At 41.2% G+C, this 21976-nt stretch overlaps 2 protein-coding genes across 5 annotated transcripts in view; both read left to right on the forward strand.

Annotated features, from left to right (window-relative positions):
* Positions 1-6615, forward strand: part of GNAS (GNAS complex locus) — a 127246-nt gene extending 120631 nt beyond the window's left edge. For both annotated transcript variants that reach the window (XM_059481063.1, XM_059481064.1), the window contains exons 9-12: positions 145-265; positions 1210-1340; positions 1854-1921; positions 2774-6615. In XM_059481063.1, coding sequence (XP_059337046.1) covers positions 145-265; positions 1210-1340; positions 1854-1921; positions 2774-2920 — 467 coding nt within the window. In that variant the 3' untranslated portion in view covers positions 2921-6615. The remainder of the gene's footprint in view (positions 1-144; positions 266-1209; positions 1341-1853; positions 1922-2773) is intronic.
* Positions 6616-13476: 6861 nt separating this feature from the next.
* On the forward strand, positions 13477-21930 carry NELFCD (negative elongation factor complex member C/D). Of its 3 annotated transcripts, none has more exons than XM_059481060.1 (15): positions 13477-13542; positions 13998-14113; positions 14278-14387; positions 15161-15270; positions 15573-15680; positions 16245-16397; positions 17146-17276; positions 17678-17843; positions 18475-18609; positions 19000-19139; positions 19327-19441; positions 19743-19838; positions 20014-20154; positions 20483-20612; positions 21018-21930. In XM_059481060.1, the coding sequence occupies exons 1-15, from the start codon at positions 13477-13479 to the stop codon at positions 21050-21052; spliced, it is 1752 nt and encodes a 583-aa protein (XP_059337043.1). In that variant the 3' UTR covers positions 21053-21930. The 3 variants fall into 3 exon arrangements, with proteins under 3 accessions (XP_059337043.1, XP_059337041.1, XP_059337044.1); XM_059481061.1 differs by lacking the exon at positions 13477-13542 and adding an exon at positions 13763-13905; XM_059481058.1 differs by lacking the exon at positions 21018-21930 and having other exon boundaries at positions 20483-20674.
* Positions 21931-21976: the final 46 nt, after the last annotated feature.

Consider the following 21976-nt stretch of genomic DNA (forward strand, 5'->3'; position numbering starts at 1 on the left):
CTTTACTTACAAAGCTGTCAGCAGCAGCATCCCAGCCTGTTCTCTGCAGGGAGCTGAAAGTCTGGCAACTTCTTACTGAACTTCATTATTCCTGGGTATTTCTTCAGAAGCTTGGCATTAACTCAAGGGTATTTCTTGCTTTAGATGTGACTGCTATCATATTTGTGGTGGCCAGCAGTAGCTACAACATGGTGATACGAGAGGACAATCAGACCAACCGGCTGCAGGAGGCACTGAACCTCTTCAAGAGTATCTGGAACAACAGGTCTGTGAAAGGCACTTCTCACTGAGGTTCCTGGTCCTGTCACCACTCGTGGAGGGGCCTGGCTGGGACAGAGTTCATTTTCTCCATAACAGCCCATAGAGTGCCATGGTTTGGGTTTTGCCCAAAACAAGGCTGATAACACTCATGCTCTGAGCAGTGTGTGCAGAGCCCTCTCTGTTCCTCACTCTGTCCCTGCAGTGAATCCTCAGGGACACAGGTGGGCAGATCCAGACTGACCAAGGTGTGATCCATGCCACATAACATCATTCCCTGCAGTAAGGGGGAAAAGAGGGGATTTTGGGAGGTTCCCCAGCTTGGGGGTATTGGTCTGCCCACAGGAGGTGGTGAGTGATTGCCTTTGCATCACTTGTTTGGTCTTCTCCTGGCTTTTACTTACCCCTCACTAATTAAACAGTCATCATTTATATTTTATCTTGACCCCCAGATATTTTTGCTTTCATTCTCCCTTTCCTCCTCCTCCACCCCCTGAGGAGGAAGGTGAGTGAGCAGCTGCCCACCAGGGTTAACAGCACAGGGGGCTCTGTTGTTCCCATCTCCTGGCATAGTCTGGGCTGGTTCTTTGGTCACAGCCTCCCACCTGTAATGTTGATTAATCTCAGCTCATTGCAGAGAGCTCTGCACAGCCACTCATTGGTGGTTGCCATAATGAGGCTGAAGTAATTAGAGTGGTGATGGAGCAGTGCTCTGGGAGGTGGAAGTCTCCCCTGGGATGGGTTTGGATTAACAGCACAAAGTGGGGAGCACCTCAGGGTGTGCACACCTGGAATTACACCCTTGGGATTCAGGTATAAAAAACCTTTCCAAATCATTCCAGTGTGTCATATGGCCTTGTTTCCAGGCATGTTGTGTGATTTACTTTATTTTAAGTTTCTGTATGATCTGGGCTGTGCCTCCTCACAGTGTTTGGTTTCCATTTTGCACAGGTGGCTACGGACCATTTCAGTAATCCTTTTCCTGAATAAACAAGATTTACTAGCAGAGAAAGTTTTGGCAGGGAAATCTAAAATTGAAGACTACTTTCCAGAATTTGCTCGCTACACTACACCAGATGATGGTAAGATTTTTAAGCTTTGTTTGCAATTTATTATTTCCTTGTTAATTACATTTGTGATGATTTTGGTAGCTTCAGCTAAGACTTGAACACTCTTAAGCAGATGTAATCATCAATGTCTTTTAGCCAAATGGTAATGTTTAATTTAAGGTATTAATAATGAGATATTCCTGCCTCTTAAACATTGAATATATTAATAATTTCATCATGACAAAATCCTTTTACTTTGGTGTAGATCAGAGTCTGACTTTTTGTCACAAATGTGTCCTCAGGACTCCTCCTAATCCTGCCTCTGGACATTTCTCTTACCTGTCAAATGCCTGGTACTGTGGCCATTGTAATATTCCCTTGTTCTCCTGAAGTCCCGCTGCTTTAAATAAAGTCATGGTTTGTCTTGTCTCACAGTCAGTTTTGCCAAGGGGATTTCTGTCATATTTGAGGAGTAAGTTGAGATTTTTAGGTGCTGTTACCAGAAAACACCTGTTTTAATAAGATGCTTCTTTTATTATTAATCAGCAACACCAGAGCCTGGTGAGGATCCCAGAGTTACAAGGGCCAAGTATTTTATTAGAGACGAGTTTCTTGTAAGTATTTCCTTTCTTTGCCTATTTCTTCTGTGATTCTTCCCAAACCCAAGCTCTTGCTCTCCTTCTGCTATTGCAAAGTGCTGTCACTTCTTGTGTTGTTTGTATTTAACATCCACATTGCATCAACCACTGTTATATTTATGAGCTTTACTACTGTTTCTTAGCTGCTTTTTGGATATTTGTTTGTACATAAGTAAATAGTAAAAGAATTGGTGAGAATTAAGAAACCCCAAATAGAAAGATGAGTGAAGTCCTGCTGTTATTAATGGGGCCAGGTTTTTATTCCATGCATTATTTCTAAAGATAGAGACTAATCAAGAGATGCCTCCTTTGTCAGATATTAATGTTCTTTTCATATTATCTTTCCCAATACTGGTCAGCTGAAGCTATAATGGACATAGATTTTTTTATTTTAATGTTGTTACAGCCTGGCAATCAAATTGTGGATTCATTTTAAAATGGAGCAAAACAAAAAGATGAGGGAGGCTTTCTGTAAGTGTAAAACAGGGATAAAAGCTTTGTACAGGGAGGCAAAATCCTGCTTTTTTTCATGGCCAAATGGACTAGGAGTTGAGTTGCTAAATCCTCCAAAGCTGCATATAAATAATGGCATTTTCCTGAGTTCTCATTCCTCTCTGAAATTCCCCAGCTTGCAGTGACCACCTCACCATATAATTCTGATCATTTTGAATTTCATGTTTCAGGTAGAAACTCTGTGGGCATTTTGCACTTTTTGAAGGCACAGCTCACACACACACCTTGCCTTCATTCAGCCGAGCTCTGGGGACGGGCTGGGGTTCCCCAGGGGGTTTTGTTGTTAACCCAGTGTCTCTCTCTTGCTCTGCACAGAGAATCAGCACAGCAAGTGGAGATGGAAGGCACTACTGCTACCCTCACTTCACGTGTGCCGTGGACACAGAGAACATCCGGAGGGTTTTCAATGACTGTCGGGACATTATTCAGCGCATGCACCTTCGCCAATACGAGTTGTTGTGATGGAGAGCACTTTTTTCTGTGTTTTGGACTCCTTGTTCCTTATTAAAAAAAAAGAAAAAAACACCCTTGCCCACATAGGGTGGAAGAGAACTGTTTGAATCTCCCATTGATTTGCACCCCTCAACTTTTTCTCCTTGCTGGACAATAGCAGCACTTCTAAGCTTGCTTCTGTACCCCTCGGACAGTTTGAGATGGCCCCTAACACTTAAAAGGCCATTTCCATGAGGATTCCCTAACACTGTTATTAACAAAAAAGAGAGAAAAAACCAAACCAAGCAAACAAACAAAAAAAAAGAAATAAAACCTAATTAATTAAAAGCCCTGAATGTGGAGCACCTGAAAGAATTGGGGATGAAAAAATTAAAACGTTGAAACAAAAATTGGGGGAGAGAAAACTTTAGGTAATTTAGCACTGCTGTGGGCATAATCCTATAACCCGTGATCTCCACTTTGTATCACTCACTGCATCCGAGTAACGAAGGTGCCAAGTCACAGACCAAGTTTGAAGACAGACCCTTGAGTTTGGTTCTCTGACTGTAATGTGGCTTTGGGCGGAAATACTGACAATTCTCCAACAGACCTAGACAGTGCAAAAACCAACTGCTACCTTTCAGAAGGGTATTTTTAAAACCAGTCTTGGTGGTCTAAAGACAACCATGGACATTTATGAATTGAACTGCGTATGGCCTGTGATTGCAGAAAGAGTTAACCACACACTGTTTTCAGTTTGTCCACTGATGATCCCGTCTGCTCTAAAAATCATTATCTAGACTGTAGTCCTCACAGTCTTTCCCTTCTTTTTCTTCTTCCCTTCCCTCATTTTTTATTTTACTGCTGGATTATTATTCTTGTACAGACTGTAAAATGTATTATTTTGTACAACTTTATTGAAAATAACTTGTAGAAGATCTTTGTGCCTTGATTATGGCTGTACCTGTACAATGAGCTAAGATGTAAGTATGTTTGATTGCGCTGTACAGCTTTGTCAACCCTATCTGCAGCATTAGCTCAAGGTAGGGAAAATTTATCTGTAGTTTAGTTTTTCTGGTTTATAAAAGAAGGAAAAATACTGTTTAGTAAAAAAAAAAAGGAAAAAAAAGGAAAAAAAAAAAAGAAAAAAGTACAAATTGTGCAAACTTAACCACTTTAAAAGTGAGGTCTTCAACAAGTGACCAGATGTTGCAGCATCGTGCTTTTTAATTTTTAGCTTTAATTCATTTAAATCTCTATCCAAATGCAAAACATGGCTTGTTTCTACATAAAACCAAATTTTGCTACAAATTATAAATGTTAGTCTTTGGTCATTCATAGTCCTTTTTTTGCTAAAGACAAAAACAAACAAACCAGAACAATAACAGACACGTAGGGCATCATGCAGGTCTGGTGACCATCTCTAGACTGGGCCAAATACCCACCAACCTCGGCTTGCGCTGCGTGGGCAACGACAAGGAATGACAAGGTGTGCACTGCCCTTGGATTTGGCCACTGAATTCCAGTTTCAAATGACATTTTTATTTCTCTTTTAATAAAGAGATACTTTAGAACCTTTTTTTGTTTTATATTAACTATATAAGTAGCTTAAAAGTGAAGATGTGTGGATTTTTTCTTAAACTTGAATAATTTATGCAAATTATATGCTTAGAACAACATGTGGTACAGTAAAAAGAAAAAAGAGCAAAAATCACTGTAGCAATAAGAGAGCATGTAATTTTAGTAACTACTACACTGCTTTATATTTTATACCTAGGTGTTTTATGTCTCTGTGAGTGTGTTACTTTTTCATGTGTCTAAACCTACGTGTACAATTTGTACAGAGTCAGAAATTACAGCTGTAATAACACATCTAGAACAGTGTTAGCCTATATTACTCAAACACCCCTGTTCCCCCTTCATTTACACCCCTAAACTGATCTGGATCTTAACTGCAGTGACTTTAAAAGGAAAAGAAACAAAAACACCAAAATTCTTGCCTCTTTGCCTTTCACACTAGCTTCCCTCCACCCAAGAGACTTTGTTTGGGAAGAAATGCAGTTTAAATCCAAGTGAGGCTGGTCAGTGATGTCTGTGCAGCTAGATTTGCTTCAGGTATCGGATGCCTTTTCAATACTAAGAACTGCAACTGTTCAGAATTGTGACTTTTCATTTGCTTTTGTGGCTAAAGTCTTAAAATGAATCACACAGTCCATTTTCATAGGAGAGCAGGGATGTGAGGGAGTTACTGTCCCATCTCAATTCAGAATTACTTCCAGAAGACACTGAATTGCTGAAAAAATGTTAGCTGCAGTTGTTGCTCGCCTTTCAAGAATGATCTCTCCTGTTCACAGGTTTAGACAGTTGCCGCCTGAACTTTGTGGAACTGTAGAAAACATGACTGAAAATAGGCCCCTCCAATTCAGAATGTATCCAGTGCCTGTAGGTGAAGGGCTGGCGTTTCCACTAGGTAAAAATGGGACACACGTAGTGGAAAGGAAATTCATTGTGAGCCTTAATTTTAGTTACAGGAGCCAAAATCTTTATTTTAGTGCCAACCCTTATCTTTTTAAGCCTAGGAGGAGTTGGTGTGAACACCAAATTTATAAATGGAGAAAACCTGTAGTGGTGTGAGGAATGTAATCTCTTGTCTGAGAGAAACAAAGCACCTCCATTTAAAAAATTAACGAAATAAGCTTCTTCCTCTGATGAGGAGGACACATCATAACAATGAGCTATGTAAGACAGCAACAGTTTAAGAAACCTAAAGCTTTATATGAACAGATATGTTTAGGGGATGCTTTTTTTTTTTCTTATATGAGGAAAAAGGCAATTGTGTTGAATATGGTTGAGTTGCACAAGTACGGAGCGTGTGTGTGTCTTAATGTCTCAGTATTGCCTTTGTTAGTCTCTTTATTAGTCCATGCAGTTTGGTGGCCTGGTAAATGCAAGTCTTATTTTTAACAGCTTTCTTTCTCCTTTTTTTTTTAAATACAAAACCATAAAGCTTTAATGCTTGCTATTTAATAAGTAACTGTGTTTTCTTCTGTCTCTAATTTAGTGGCCATAATTTGCAGTTAATTGAACCATTCCAACCTAATGCTTACCCATATTTCTTAGTTTTGTTTTATTTATTTATTTGAACTTCTTGTTTTCATGATTGAGGACTGTCACTTCTGTCTCATTCATCTGTTTGGAAACTTCTGACCTTACAGCCAAAACTTAACTCATTCTACTCAGTATTCATCGTGATGCTGAAGTGTAAGATACCTGCAAATGTAAACACTACCACTTTTATTAATAAAAGCAAATACAGTGTTTTTAGGGCACATTTGCATCACTGTAGTTGAGGTTGTGTCAGTATTTCCATTGTAAACCTATGGAGGGTTGGCACTAAACTGCCCTAAGCTGAATCTTTGCCATACAAGGCTTCTGCTCAAGCGTGATTTTGGTGGGTTGGTTTTTCAACAGTTTCCAACACAAACTCTTGTTTCTGTTTTAAGTTATTCAACTGTTTTGTTGGATGGGGGTTGGTTTAAAAAGAAAATAACAAAAAACAACAAACAAGCCTGGTTCAAGATTGTTTTTGGCACTTCTGTAACTCAGAAATGGTTTTGATTTTAAAACAACCTTCGGCAAGCCAGTAACCTACAATATGGTCTGATCACTTTGGGTATTTTGTAAAAATAATAATAAATTGTAGAGATGTTGTGGTTTCAAAATCAGCTACTGTGCATTTGCAGTAACTTATTTCAACCCAAGAACTTTTAGTAATTTGTGCATCAGAGCACACTTTCAGTGTGGTGCAGCAGAGTAGGGATAACTCCTAAAGATTTTTTTCTTTTTTAATAATATGGAGAGATAAATCCACTACAGACTAGAAAAGGATTCAGCTGCCTCTGAAAGCATCAAAAACTGCTCTCAGAGGCTGAAACTGAAGCTTTGCAAGTTGGTAGGAGCAGACTTTGGTGCAAAAGCCTAGGAAGGCATCCTGGATCAGCTGTCATAGGCAGGAGTCCTGAGGGCTTTTCTTCATTTATCTAAAAACTGTTTTGATTCGTGGCATCAGGGCAGGATTTAACTGAGGGCATGTCCTAGCTGCAGAGGAAGGGAAGCTAACACTGCTCCACTGTGCTGCACAGAATTGATACCTGCAGGCTAATTTCCTCCACGCACAGATCTGTTCATGTTCATGGCTTCAGAACTTGAGCACCTTGTAATTCCTCGTGGTGTGTTGTTGCTGTAAGTGATGGAGGATGTTTCGTATTATTTATCTTATTTTCCAATGTCAAAAGTTATGTGCCAGTAAAAACAAAAGACAGAAACACAGGAGATTGACCCCAGAGCTGGAGGCAGAGCCCGTGACAGCTGAGTACCAGTCCAGTGCCTTAGTGACAATGCTCTTGGTGATTGGTGCTATACAAATGTCTTAAGAGTGATAAAGTTGTTCTAAGTTATAAAATTCTGTGACTCATTGTGGAAGAGAGTAAATTCTCTTCCCAACTGTACCTAATGTGCTGTGTGTATTCCTAACAACGCTGGCACTCCTAAGACCTCTTCCATGGAAGTAGATGTTAAAATTCCTACTAAATTTAATAGGCAGGATCAGGGCCATAGATTATTATCAGTGGAAATCTCACACAGGAGCAGGTCCTCATCTCTAAAATTCATGTTGAGTTGGTATAACAGTAAAAATATTTATGAGCAAGCATCTGTTTGCAGTCCAAAACTAAACTGTGCCCTTTTTCCTCAGCTTGCTATCTCTGAAAATTCATCTGTTGGGAAATAATCCTCCTGTTCTATGACAAACTTTGAAGCATCTTTGTAAATAAAATAAGCTACAAAAGGGATTTCTGAACCTGTGCTGATGAAAGCCTGACACTGAAAAATCCCTCTGGTGACTGACAAGACAAATTCCAAGAGTGAGCCTGTTTTAATCCTGGTCATACTCAGCTGGCTTCAGTCCTGTGAGTGGATGCAGGTCAGGGTAGGTAAAACTGCCTCAGAATTTTACTGTGGTGCACAGACTGCTAAAATTTGAGCCATAAGTACTGGCTTTGTGCTTAATTGTTTTGATCCCTGATTCTCATTAAGAGCTCAAACTTCTTTTTGTGCTGGTTACTTTCAGTGTACTGAGCTGAGCAAAATGGGTGCAGTATAAAGCACAAATCTGACCTTGAAAAGCAACATGGGAGGAGGTGGGAAGGCAAATAAGATCTCTCACTGCATTAAATGTAAAAATAATAAGGTGGAGGTTTTTGTCTGACATGTGTGTCCTATAAATTTAGCCTGGTCCTGTGGAAAACAGGGAATTCACCAGGGTAACAACAGCATTGATACCTCTGTAACATGGATAACTGACCAAATATGTAATAGATAATTAAAAATCCACCAAAAAACAAACTTACAGATTTTCCTTTTTTTTTTTTTTTTTTTTTTTGCACTTAGGAAGTCTGACTCAAAATTATTGAATGACAGAACAAAATAAAACCTTTGAACATTGTCCCAGATAGGGAGAAGGATAAATTTTTAAGGGCGAGGGGATTTTTGTGTAACATGCTTTCTAATGCTGGGATACCAGCAGACAAATGCGAGCTAATTCAAAATTAAAATGTGAATTTATCTCTTCACTTTAATTTACCCAGTCATTTCATTGAATGAGTTGGCTAATTAATTTTTTTAATTTACTACTACGCAAGTTTGGAGAAAGACAAGCCTAGGACAGAGGCAGTAATGTTGGGGGAATTCTCTCAGTTCTGTTGTTCTGTCATGCAAACTACTATTGTTTTAGGCTGTGAATTTTATGTGGATTATTAACAGTGAAGTACAATGTTTCTATCTGTAGTTTTCTGGTATTTGATGTGACTTTGGAACTGTATCATTCCTGCAACTGAAATGCCAGAGTGCCAAGAGGAAGGAGCAGCTGTGTCAGGGTTAGGAATTGCCACATCAGGGGGGCACATTCCAGTTCTTCTTTTGCTACATTTTCAGTTTGCTGCTGGCAGGATCAGAAGAGCTTCCACAAAAAGACAAATTAGGGGTTGGGTGATAGAACTTAAAGTATTAATGAGAAATGTTTCAGACTGGTGCTGAGGTGGAGCCATGGAGATGTGTCCTGAGGGGGCTGTGAGGGCTGGTGAATATCTCAGCAGTTTTCATCTCTGTTCTTTTACTGTTTGAAGGCACAACATCCAAAATGAAGTAACAAATTGTGACAGTTTTGGTGCTAACCCCGAGTTCTGTTTCTCACAGGGCAAAGCTCTGCTGGCTTACAGAGGTTTGTCTGGAAGCCCAGAGCAGCCACCAGCAGCAGCTTTTGGGAACCTGATTGTGATTTAAAACTGGGAAACTTAAAAGCCAGTTGTTGTGTCCTGCAGCATGGCCCAAACCCTGCTGCCTCTGGGTTCAGCTGCTTTCTCCTGTCCTCATCCCCCTCACTCCTGTAACAGTGTGGTTGATGAGAGAATAGAGCAGAAAGAAAGATAGGAGACAACTTCAGAGTTCAAAATCCATCACCTCGGACCCTGAAAAAGAGATTTAGGGGGGAAAATCTTCATTCCCCAGGTGAGTGACCCAGTCTGGCATGCTCATACAAATTTTCAAGGTCAGAGAATGAATCTATCCCACAAGGCCAGGGTTATCCAGTTAAGGAACTGAAAAAAAAAAAAAAAAAAGGCACAACAATTAGAGCTGGGAGATAATTTAGTGGAAGATGAGTTTAATGATCAGCATGAAAATCAACTGGAACTTGCTTTAAAGCAAGAAAATGTTTCCACCACAGGCTCATCTTGAGAAGCACTTGGGGCATTGGGAGGCTCAGTGTTTAAAGCAATCCTCGGTATATAAAATACAGTTCCAACTTTTAAGTTGACATTTGAGGGACACTGGAATGACACCACATCAGCAACCTCCAAACCACCTTGTTTTGTCTCAGAATATTCTTGGTTACCTGGTGAAGTGTTGTGTGTTCAATGTCTGGAATCACTGTTACCAGTACTCAAGGTACAAACAGAAATGCTTCGTCTTGAGGCTCTGCTTGAGAAGGAAGAACTCTTTAGCCAAAACTCATTAGCCTAATGATGCTGCTGTAATTTCCTACTCCATTGGAAAGTTATTACCTTAACTCTAGTTGAATGTATTGGCTGCTTTGTAAAGGGCTAACGATTACAAAAATACAAATTTATGCTAAAAGGATCTGTAGAGGGTGAGGAGCAGAGGGAATGACAGAGAATGCCAGGGTGGATATTTTTAAAAAACATATGAATAAAAGGCAAACAGTTTTGTTGGAAGTTGGCTCTTCTGTTTGGGATTTTTCTTCTATATTTTAGGAAGGAACCAAATGAAGTTGGATGATTTCATCAGCTGTATTACATTCAGCCCTTAGGCAGCAAATCCTGAAGTACAGTTGTTTAATAATTTGGTGAAAAATCAAGCAAGTTTTGATAGTTGGAATTGAAACTTGTGCATTTGATACTTTGTTTATTTTTCTGTTAAATAATAACAAAAAGGTACAAAAAGAAAAAATAATGCAATTTTCCATGTTCCTGTACATCTGGCTCTTCTTCACACATTTTCACTTTCCAGAATGCCTTTACTGCTTCCTCAAATCACACAGCAGAGACACCAAGGCCGACCTTCACTCGATATTTATTGCATCCAAATTTTCTGTCTCAAAATTTATCTCAAAATTTGCTCTCTGCCTCATCGAAATCTCATTAGATAGAAATTGTCACCCAAGAATATTTTACACATAAAATGTAGTCAAATATGCATTTAGGGGAAAATTTGTTGCATTTGTTGCTGCATAATAAAACCTTTCAGGGACATTCAGGTAAATCTAAGTGCTTTTAGTCACAAACATTTCACTGATACTTCGTAAAACAAAAATCCATATGGGGGAATGCAGTTAAACCCGAGAGATGACCGACATTGTTTCCATTCAAAATTGTAGAGGTTTAGTTAGCAAAATCCATTTCTGGTACGTTTAATATTTCATCACATTTTAAGTGATATCTTGAAACTGTTTGGTTTAATCTGATTTTACCTCGTGTTTATTGACCTGAAGTGAGGCAAGTTTGGATATTGCAATTCTCCAAAGGGCTATTCAGCAAATGTCTGGCTGTTACAGATCTCTAGTTTCCTTCTCAAGGGAAGCTGAAAGTAAATGCTTTGAGTATTGTTCAGTCTTTATATATTAAAAAAGAAAATCTTTTTCTGTTACTGCAATCAAAATAAAGATATAAAGATGGAAACTTCTAGTTTTAAGATTCAGGCACTGAAATTGTGTAATAAATGTCTAATACCACTATGTCTCTTAATGGCAGTTGGTGCTGGGGACTGTTCCCATTTTCTACTCTATTAAGCAGGAAGTTTTGTAGCATAATTACCACTGAAGTCCCACAAGTCCAACTGTTGTCACCAGACAAAACTTTTACCTGCTCTGAAAATGCTTTACTGAGGCTAAGAGTGTTCCAGGCCATAAGCTCTGGCACAGTGAAATTCTCTGGGCTGCAGATTCCAATGTCCTGCCCAGGAGATGCACAGCAAATTTTGGTTGTGGGAAGGAAGATTCTCCTGCCTATATAAAAATTGTCATGCAAAGTGTATTTAGTTGAACTTTCTGTAAAGAACCAGGATCTCCTCCAAAGCCTTGTGAAGTCTCAGACTTGTGGTTTTCCCATTCAGTTTCATTGGAATGTTTAGTTCTGGTCTCACTTTTTCTCCAATTTGAAGTTTTCTGAACCTTCTGTTAAAGTATTACAATGGTTACTCTGAAATCACCTCCAGAGGAGGTGTAGAGATGTTTCTTATGAGACTCTCAGTGCTTTTTCTTTCTTGGTTTGGGATGGATTAAATTCAGATCTGGTACTTTCTTAGGAAGCTCTGACTGGTTAATCACTCTGTTCCAAGTTCACTATTATTTCTCACATCTATGGGATGGAAATTGCCTCCTAACCAAATGGAGATGAGCCAAACACTTTTTCTCAAGGATATTTCCATTGGCTCCCAGCCTCAGCTTGTCACTGCACTCACTCCCAGTTCGTCCCTCACAAAAAGCGACCACAGGCACCGGGGTGCCCTCACCGTCCCCCTGCCTGCAGTGGAAAACGTGGAAAACCTGCCCCTTGTGGCTCTGCTTCAATCCGTGTCGTTTATCCTGAAAAAGTCTTTTTTCCTTCCTGCTGGCAAAAAGACTCGAATGTTTCTCTCCTGACTGTTGGAGCAGTGTTCCAGGAAAAGCTGCTTCACCACTGTAGGGCAGCACAGAACAGCACAACTCCGCTGTGCTGCAGCTCAGGTGCTGGGTACACTCTCTGTACTGAGCTTTGAAACGCAGCAAATCCCTTGATTAGCACAGCAACCACATTTGAACAAGGATTTTGTCTGTTGGACATCCTATAACTTTTATTTCTGAACAGGGTTTTTTTTGGCCTTTCATACCTAGCAATGCATGGAAGACAGTAATTTCTTTTTACTATTTTTCAGTTAGAAACAGAATGAAAATAAAGGACCTTTTAAATAATTAATCAGCAAAACTCCTGGCTGGTCTCCAAATCCCAGAACACCTTACCTTCCCCTTTCTCACAGTGAAACTCTTATAGAACTGAAGAACAGGAGTGGATCTGAAGAGGGACAAAGGGAAGGGACTTTCTCACATGGTCTCACTAATGCCTCTCCTTGCTGAGGCCTGATTGTGTGATCAGTTTTCACTGTAGACTTGTCCCCTGTTCATCTCATTCCCTAGGGCCCCTCCCTTCCTTGGGGACCCTCTTGACCTGTTATCTTTGCTCAGCATCCCCAGGAAGGTCCCAGGGTGATCCCCAGTGCTCTGGGATCCAGTTTTGAGGATGGGGAGCAAATCCTGCATCCCGGGCTGCCCTGCCTGCTTACAGAGCCGCCCCAGAACAGGAGACGTGGCTCCCACAGCACCTCTCTTCTGCTCAGAGATGCCCACTTTCATCCTCCAAAGTTACCCCTATATTTTGTTTGTTTGTTTGGGGGTTTTTTGGTTTGTTTTCCTACGTGTCAGTTTTTCTATTCCACCCTAACATGATTCCTATCAACTTGCTGTTGTTCAGCGTCCCCCTCATGCTTCCATGGGAGGGAGGGAGGGAGGGAACCGCTTTTGTCCAGCTGCACCCAGAAAAGGAACACATCCCTTGGAGAACATATCCCAGGGAGAACACATCCCTTGGAGAACATATCCTTTGGGGCAACACATCCCATGGACAACACATTCCATGGAGAACACATCCCATGGACAAAACGTCCAATGGAGAACACACCCCTTGGAGCAACACATCCTTTTCTTTCCTCTTCCCTTGCAATTCCCGCGCGATTGCTGCTGGGCTGGGAGGCTTTGCAGGGCAGTTCGATTTTACATTTTTTTGTTTGTTTTACATTTCCACTGGTTCTTTCCCCGTGAGGGGTGTGTGCCCACTGCCCGCCTCCCCTCAGAGCCCGCCCGCCCTCAGGCCCCCTCAGCCGCCGCCATGCCGGGCTCCCGCCCCGCCCCCGCCCCGCCCCCGCCATTCCGCGGCGCTCCGCCCGTTCCGGCGGCCGGGCGGGGAGGCCGGGCCGGAGCCATGGAGGACGCCGATTACTTCGAGGGCAGCGCAGCCGAGTGGGGCAGCGAGGCGGACGGGGGCGCGGTGAGCGCCGGGGGCAGCGGGGCGAGGGATGACCGCAGCCCCACGCGTGTCCCGGAGCAACCCCTGGGCACGGGCTCCGAGCGTTCCCCTGGGTCCGGAGCATCCTCCGGGACAGCCCTGGAGTATTCCCCGGGAGGGACCCGGAGCGACCCCCGGGCGGGTCCCGGGGCGTCCCTCGGGCCCTCCCGTTCCCCTCGACCGCTCCGGGCTGAGGCGATAGCGGCGGGTGTGAGGGCAGGGGCCGGGGCTGTGCCGGGCCAGGGCCCCGGGGCTAAACAGAGAAGATGGTGCGGGGTTTTTGTACCTTCCCCGTCAATATTCACTGCCTGTCGGGGTGCGGGTCCATTGCAGTGCTGAGCCCAGGTGTGTGTGCTGCTGTGGGCACAAAGAGCCTGAATGTGAGGGTGTGGGTGGAGACGGGACAGGGAGACTGACCTGACTGTGCTTGTGAACAGCAAGATGATGAGGATGGGGAGGGAGAAGATGATGCCGAAGTTCAGCAGGAGTGCCTGAAGAAATTTTCAACGCCTGATTATATAATGGAACCGTCTATATTTAACACGTTAAAGAGGTGAGTGTGACCTGATGTTTGTTATGGTGTGTTTGAGGTGTCACTTCGTATGGAAATGTGTGCAAATGTATAAATGGTGCTGTTGTTTTCCCTTTAAATTTACATTTCTATTTATTTTTTGCTTTAATATGACTCACATAGTTCTTTTGTAATTCTTTCATCAGATATTTCCAAGCAGGAGGATCTCCAGAGAATGTTATTCAGCTCCTCTCTGAAAACTACACTGCAGTGGCACAGACTGTCAATTTGCTGGCAGAGTGGCTCATTCAGACAGGTATGATACAGAGTATTTTGGGTCCATATTCTGTCAGAAATATCTGAATTTGTGGCAAATTAGTTCATACATAGGAAGTGGATTGTTATAGAGTTGTCATCCTTTATGTGGCTAAGTCCTTTATAATAATAGGTTTATTCCACTTGGAGAATAATGATGCAATATGTTGAGGAAAGGCCAACAAACTGTGTTATAAAAGGTTTTATAGTTGAAACAGCTGCATAAATTATAGCTTCTTTTTAATTTCATTCAAAGGGCAAGGGTGCTGTTATATAGGCAGTATAAGTAGTGCTTTTATCCTATAATGGAATTAATTATGTAATCATTATTACATTACCAGAATTATTGTACTCTGATTTTAGAAATGTAGAACTACTCATTGTTATTTATGTATTATTTTGTAGAATATTATCAGAACTACTGATAACCAATATTTAAAAGGATGAACTTCAGTGTGTAGTAACGTGGCTTTGTGCCTCAGCCCTGGTAATCCCTCTTGTGGTTAAGACACTCCTGCATTTGTGTCTGATGAGGAGAGAAAGAGGAAGCTTGTGACCTGAGATCCTAAACAGTTCAGTATTTAGGGAAAAGGTGGAAAATCTGTAAATCTGTATCAGTGTGGCTCAGTAGCAGAACTGATGGCTCTCCTCTCATCTTCTCTGTGCTGATAAATTTTGGAGTAGTGTCTGTTCTCATTGGAAAATGTGGGATGCTGCTGCTGTGTTCCACTGGACTGCTCTGCATCTGCTGAGTGTTTTGTTCCTTCTGTGCAGGTGTTGAGCCAATGCAGGTGCAGGAGACTGTGGAGAACCACTTGAAGAGTTTACTGATCAAGCACTTCGACCCTCGGAAAGCAGATTCCATCTTCACAGAGGAGGGAGAGGTGTGCATGCAGTCCCTGTTCCCGTCCCTACACAAGATCCTTCCTGCACACCTTCATCTGATGGAGTGGTGAAGGAAGGGAAATGGAGTCTTCAAAGCTCTTTGGCTGAGGAACAACTGGTTTCAGAAAACCAGCTCTGTCTGACTGGAGTCCTCAGAGGTTTAGAGAGCTTGGAAATTTGGAATGCATCCTCCCTTGTAATAAAGCTCTGTAGAACAACTCACAGGAGTGCTGAGAGGTAAAAGCCTTGCTTTTGATGGTCCTGACAACAAGACATTCTTAAATCTCTTTCTTCTTTTCAGACTCCAGCCTGGCTTGAGCAAATGATAGCACATACCACGTGGAGAGACCTTTTTTACAAATTGGCAGAAGCCCATCCTGATTGTTTAATGCTTAATTTTACTGTGAAGGTACTATGCTTAAGTCTAATCAGTAAGAATATCCAAATATCCATAGTGGGCTAATTGTTCTGGCATCAAATGTTAGTTGTGGTCTTGCTTGTATCTTTTATGTATTCCTGCTAATACTAATTAGTAGAAGTACACCTTGGTGGGAGGACTTGAGCTACAAGTTGCAGTACATATAATTTCCCAGTTTAAAGTACTGTTTTTTCAATTTTTGTTGAGGTGTGGGAGTCATCTTATTTTTTTTTCTTGTTTGTTTTCCTTTGATCTCTGTTTAAAAATTTTGGATTTCTGGTGCAGTGGAACATCTCAGCCAGTTTTGTATGTTTCTGTGACAAGAAAAGAATGTTATATTAAAAAGAATATGCTCTGCTACATTTTTTATTATTGTGCTTTTTTTTGCTACACGTTTATTGGTTTCCTTTTCTGTAGACCACAATATAAATGTGAATTCCAGTCAGTGTATGCAGAAGTGGAATTTAGATTCTCTGTGTTCTTCTAGATTTGGTAGGATATCAGAAATAGAAATGTAAATAACACAAGATTTCTGTGATGTTTTTATTTTTATAGCTTATATCTGATGCTGGGTATCAAGGGGAAATAACCAGTGTTTCAACAGCATGTCAGCAACTAGAAGTATTTTCCAGAGTCCTGCGTACATCTCTGGCAACAATTTTAGATGGAGGAGAAGAAAACCTTGAGAAAAACCTCCCTGAGTTTGCTGTAAGTTTGGTTTTTTGGGATTTTCCCCCCTTTTTTATGAAGAAAAAGAAGTGCTCTGCTTTTCAGTTAGGAGGTACAGATCACTGTGGGATTGTAGCCAATCTTGATGTCCTACAAAAGCTTATGAAGAGAAGGTATATCTGAGTTAAAACAATTTATGCTTTTTGGTCATTCTGTGACTAAGAATTCTTTGGGTTGCTTCTGTGACACTTCTTACATTTATTAACTGGATTGTAAAAAGGTGGGGGTAGAGCTGTTGTAATTAACATGTACTTCAAGATCTAAAGATCAGTATTGTCAGTCCCCTGGCAAATGAAAATAATTCTCTTATCATCCACATCAGTGTGAAAGTTGCCATCTAAATCAACCCAGCATTTCAGTGTTGTGAAACAGGCACAATTATTGTACTCTGATTTCAGAAATGTAGAACTACTCAAAAAATTATTTTTAGCTGGCTTTTAACTTCTCTTAGTATTTAAATACTGCAGAGAAAGTACTGAGCATGAGTAGAACAGATTTTCCTCTCAGTTTTGGAATTTGAGAAATGAAGTTCTCAATCAGAAATCTCTTCTTGTGTGGTGTCAGTGCTTTTCTGTATTTTCCTCTTGGCATTTGTGCTTTGTTTTTTTTCCTTTGCGATTTTGCTGTTTGTTTTTTTCCCCCGCTTTGCTCTCACGGCAATGCAATGACAGAAGGCCCCTGGGCTGTTTCCTTGCTGTCTGGTGAGGTTTGTGCTGTGCTTTCACAGAAGATGGTGTGCCACGGGGAACACACGTACCTCTTTGCCCAGTCCATGATGTCCATCCTGGCGCAGGAGGAGCAGGGCGGCTCCGCCGTCCGGCGCATCGCGCAGGAGGTTCAGCGCTACGCCCACGAGAAGTGAGTGCCCCTGTGGGAGCAGGGACATGGAGCCCACCACAGCCTGCGAGCCCTGCTGGCTTTTGCTCGTCCTTCATCACCTTTCACCAGCAAAAGGAGAATCTTTAGCTGCAACAGAGCAGTTCTTGTAGCAGGGCTTGAAGCTGTGGGACAGCAGAAAAGTTCAGTGTCCTGTACCAGAGAAACCTAAAACTGGAAAAGCAAAGACTTTATGTTTGTGTATTAAGAAATATACTTTTATTTTTTGTTAACTTTTTGGAGATAAACAAGGCAAACACAGGCCTATTTCTGTAATTACCCCAAGGCATTACATCCCATAGAATATGCCCTGTTGACTCAGTGAGACTTCATCTGAAATGTCTGAATTAATAAGTGACTGTGTGTGTTTGCTCTGCCTGCAGAGGCCACGATGCCAGTCAGATCACCTTAGCACTGGGTACTGCAGCCTCCTACCCCCGAGCTTGCCAGGCTCTGGGGGCAATGCTGTCCAAAGGAGCTCTGAATCCAGCAGATATCACGGTCCTGTTCAAAATGTTTACAAGCATGGACCCACCTCCAGTAGAACTGGTCAGTATTCACCTGTTTGTAACCTCTGAAACTTATTTCTGTTACAGAAGCACTCGGAAATGGGGTGCCTTGTGCTTAGTGTTGTATGGACACAAAAATCAAATTAGCACTCACTTGTCCCTCTGTAATTGTAAGTAAGTGAATTGTAAAGTGAAGCTGTTACTTGCATTCTGGTTTGCATCAGCTTCATGATACTTTTGTTGGGTTTTTTTAATTATTCCAAGTTGTGTTTTTTTAAAGAACTTTTCCATACAATATAAAGATTACAAGGAATTAATTCTTTAACAAACCAAAAAAAAAAATCAGAAAAAAAAATCCCTGCCCACTTTAGCAGTTTGTTATAAACAGGCCTAAATTATACATTTCACATTTCTCACTGCATTGTTCTAACATGGGTTTTGGTAAGAAAAGGCAAGATTTTGATACTTTAGAAATATGGTCTGTAACTGATTCCTTTTTTTTCCCCTTTTTTCTTTCAAAAGTCTGTGTCTCTTCAGAAAACTGTTTAATGTACTTTAAAAGGAAAATGTGTTTATCTTGTTCTATGCAAGGTATATCAAATGCAAAAACTCCGTTCTTAGTCACCTGTCATGATTCTCAGGCTCTGATAAAATGTTCTTTAACTTCCCAGATTCGAGTGCCTGCATTTCTGGACCTCTTCATGCAGTCCTTGTTTAAACCAGGTGCTAAGATCAACCAGGACCACAAACATAAATATATCCACATACTGGCATATGCAGCTAGTGTTGTAGAGATGTGGAAAAAGGTAATGTCCACTTCTGTGAATAATATTCTTTTTTACCTGCAGCAGCCTGCTTCTGCTGAAGAATATGTATGGTTGTGAAGTCACTCAGTTTAAAATAATACATTCAGCTTAGTTTAATTATTTTAATATTAAATGCTTCTGCCTTCAGCTGAGGTGATTAAAAAGTGTAGATCCTGATGATCAAACAAAAGTCTGAGTGCACTGAGAATTAAATAAAGCAAACATCCCTGTACTTCAGCTCACTCATAATTAATTCTTCTGAAACTTGCATGTGAGTCTGAATTTTGAGACACAGGTGCAATCCTAGGCTTATTGCAGGTCAAGCTCCTTTCCTTAAATAACCAAAAACATTTGCAACTTTTGCATTCCAATTTTGCAATAATTTTACAGAACAAGAGAGTCAGCATCAACAAGGATGAGCTCAAGTCAACCTCAAAAGCCATTGAGACTGTTCACAATCTGTGTTGCAATGAGAACAAAGGGGCATCAGAGCTGGTTGCAGAACTGAGCACTCTCTATCAGTGCATCAGGTGAGCAGGGAGGCTGGGAATCTCTCATGACTCATAAATCCTGTCTTTCACACACAACTTGTCCTCCTTGGGTGGCAGAAATGATTTTCTGTGCCACTGGAGAGAGTGATGGCAGATTCCTGTGGGTTCCTAACAAAACTTCCATTTATTTTCCATGCTGCTGTGCTAAGGTGATGTCTCTCTGTAGGTTCCCAGTGGTGGCCATGGGGGTGTTGAAGTGGGTGGACTGGACAGTGTCAGAGCCACGGTACTTCCAGCTGCAGACTGATCACACCCCAGTTCACCTGGCCCTGCTGGATGAGGTAAGAGTGTCTGGAAACTGTGCTGAGAGCAGGAACAGCTCTGCTTCTTGTGTAACACTGAGTGCCTGTCGTTTGCAGTAAGGCAGCAAATATGCAGAGATGAATCTGTCCAGAGTAAATTGTCTGGTTTTGTCAGCTCAGCATTATTTATGCCAGGAAAACTTGGGCATTATAGAAAGAAATGATGGAATGCTTTTCTAAATGAATTTCTGTCTGGCACTGAACATCAATGTAAACTTGTCTGGTGCATTGTGTTTTAAATTGCAGTTCTGAGGGTCTCACTTTGCTGTGTTGTTTGCAGATCAGTACATGCCATCAGCTGCTTCATCCCCAAGTTCTGCAACTTCTTGTCAAGCTCTTTGAAACAGAACATTCTCAGCTGGATGTGATGGAGCAGGTGATACTCAGAGGATTCAGGTTTTTGTTTCTTCACATCTGTCACTCCTTTTGCTCTCACAGCAGGGTTAATGTAGAAGTGGTTAAAATGTAGCACAGCAGGTATTGAATGAATAAAAATAGCACACTCTGAGGGCGAGTTCTGAAGTGTTGGCTCTCCCCTCCCTTCCCCTCAGCTGGAGCTGAAGAAGACCCTCCTGGACAGGATGGTTCACTCGCTGAGCCGGGGCTACGTCCTGCCCGTCGTCAGCTACATCCGCAAATGCCTGGAGAAGCTGGACACAGACATCTCCCTCATCAGATACTTTGTGACAGAGGTCAGCAGCAAAAACTGTTTACTGAAGGCTAGAGATCAAGTTTAAATCAGATCCATGTGTTTTGGATATTGAGAAATACTTCAGGTTCAGGTCAGAGTCTGAGCAATGTCTCAGTGTTCACCAGGCTGTGATTTGGTCCTGCTGATCCTGACTTCTGGAAGTAACAAGGTACTCACAGAGCACCTGAGAGTTCATAACTGACTACTTGCACTTGAGACCTCTTGTTCTCCATCCAACTACTTGTATGCTTCCAAGACTGGTATATGAATTAAATGTCCCTCCTCCCCCTGTAAGTGCAAGAATCATCAGTTTTTGTCTGTTCTTTCAGGTGCTCGATGTGATTGCTCCTCCGTATACCTCAGACTTTGTACAGCTTTTTCTTCCAATCTTGGAGAATGAAAGCATTGCAGGCACTATAAAAACAGAAGGTGAACATGATCCTGTCACAGAGTTCATAGGTAAGTCACGTTTATTCCTTCCATACCTGCTTCCATTTGTGTCTGTTACATCTTGCAAATAATGTTTAGGAGGAAGATTGCTAAATATAGGAATGCCTGCCAGCTGTTTTCACAGACAACTTCCCTTTTAGGGGCCTGTGTTTAGCAATTTCCCTGTGATCAAGAATCTGTGGGTAGTAGTGGGGAAAGTGAAGATAAATACTGCTTTTTGGGAACTATCACTGCAGCAAGGAAAGGAAGGAAGGAAAGTTGTCTGTCATGATATGATACTCCACCCTAAACCAGAAACATCTGTCCAGACTCTAAAAGCCTAATTATTTACATAATGCAGAAATCCATATGCAAATATATAAATCAGAATCATTGTAATGTACTGAAGAGTGTCTTTTTTTCTCTCCTTTTAAGCTCATTGCAAATCTAACTTTATTATGATGAACTAAGGAGTGGAAAACATCAAGAATGCGGCCAGAGCTCGTGATCACTGCTTTGCCATGCTCTCCACCTGTGAGGTTCTAAAACTGGGAAAAAAAACCCCAACAAAACCAAGAAACCTGAACAAGGAGGAAAAGGCTGAAGGGCATTTGCTTGACTCGCATGGTGACCCTGAAATTCATAACCAGAGGAGTGTTTGTGTTTCATATCAGAGAACTGTTAATGTCATTTGGGAAATGGAATGATACCAAAGGTCTTTCTCTTGTTACACAAATCAGTATAAATCTGTGTTCTGAAAAGGATGGATAGCAAGAAACAGATTTATTTGAAAGAACTTGCAGAATTTGTCACTGATTCTTTGTGTAATAAACAAAATATGAAGAAAGGGTAAGGTAATTCCTACTAAAAACACTTTGCAGATAGTTCTCTGAATAGGTCCTGAATGCTCTAGGCTTTGATATTGCAAGTTGTAAAAAATAGGAATTTTTGGATTTGCTCTGTGCCTGCAACACAGAAGCCCGAATGTCTGTCCCTCCCTTTTGCATTATATTAGAATTTTAAATGTCCTACATGAAAACAAAAATGTGTTTTGTGTAACACAAGAGGAGTTGCAACAGGCAAGGTTATTTTGTATGAAGAGAGGAATTCTGAGTGTGTTACCTTTCAGAATCTATTTCTTGCTAAATAGATGCAGCAGATGTTACTGGTAAGTTTCATTACCGTATCATTACTGTCCCAAACTATGAAACGTGTGCCCAAATTTCATTACTGCTTGTTGTGGCTTTGTTTTTATACTGATCTCTACTCTGTCCTGGCTGATGCCAAACTGTGGGAGAACACCCAACAATATAATTTACCTTTAAATAAAGGTGTTTGTTCTTTTGCAGAGATGTCTTTCAGTTTCATTATGACTCGTTCTCTCTGTTCATTGG

This window comes from Ammospiza nelsoni, chromosome 12 (genome assembly GCF_027579445.1).
Source record: "Ammospiza nelsoni isolate bAmmNel1 chromosome 12, bAmmNel1.pri, whole genome shotgun sequence".
NCBI lineage: Eukaryota > Metazoa > Chordata > Aves > Passeriformes > Passerellidae > Ammospiza > Ammospiza nelsoni.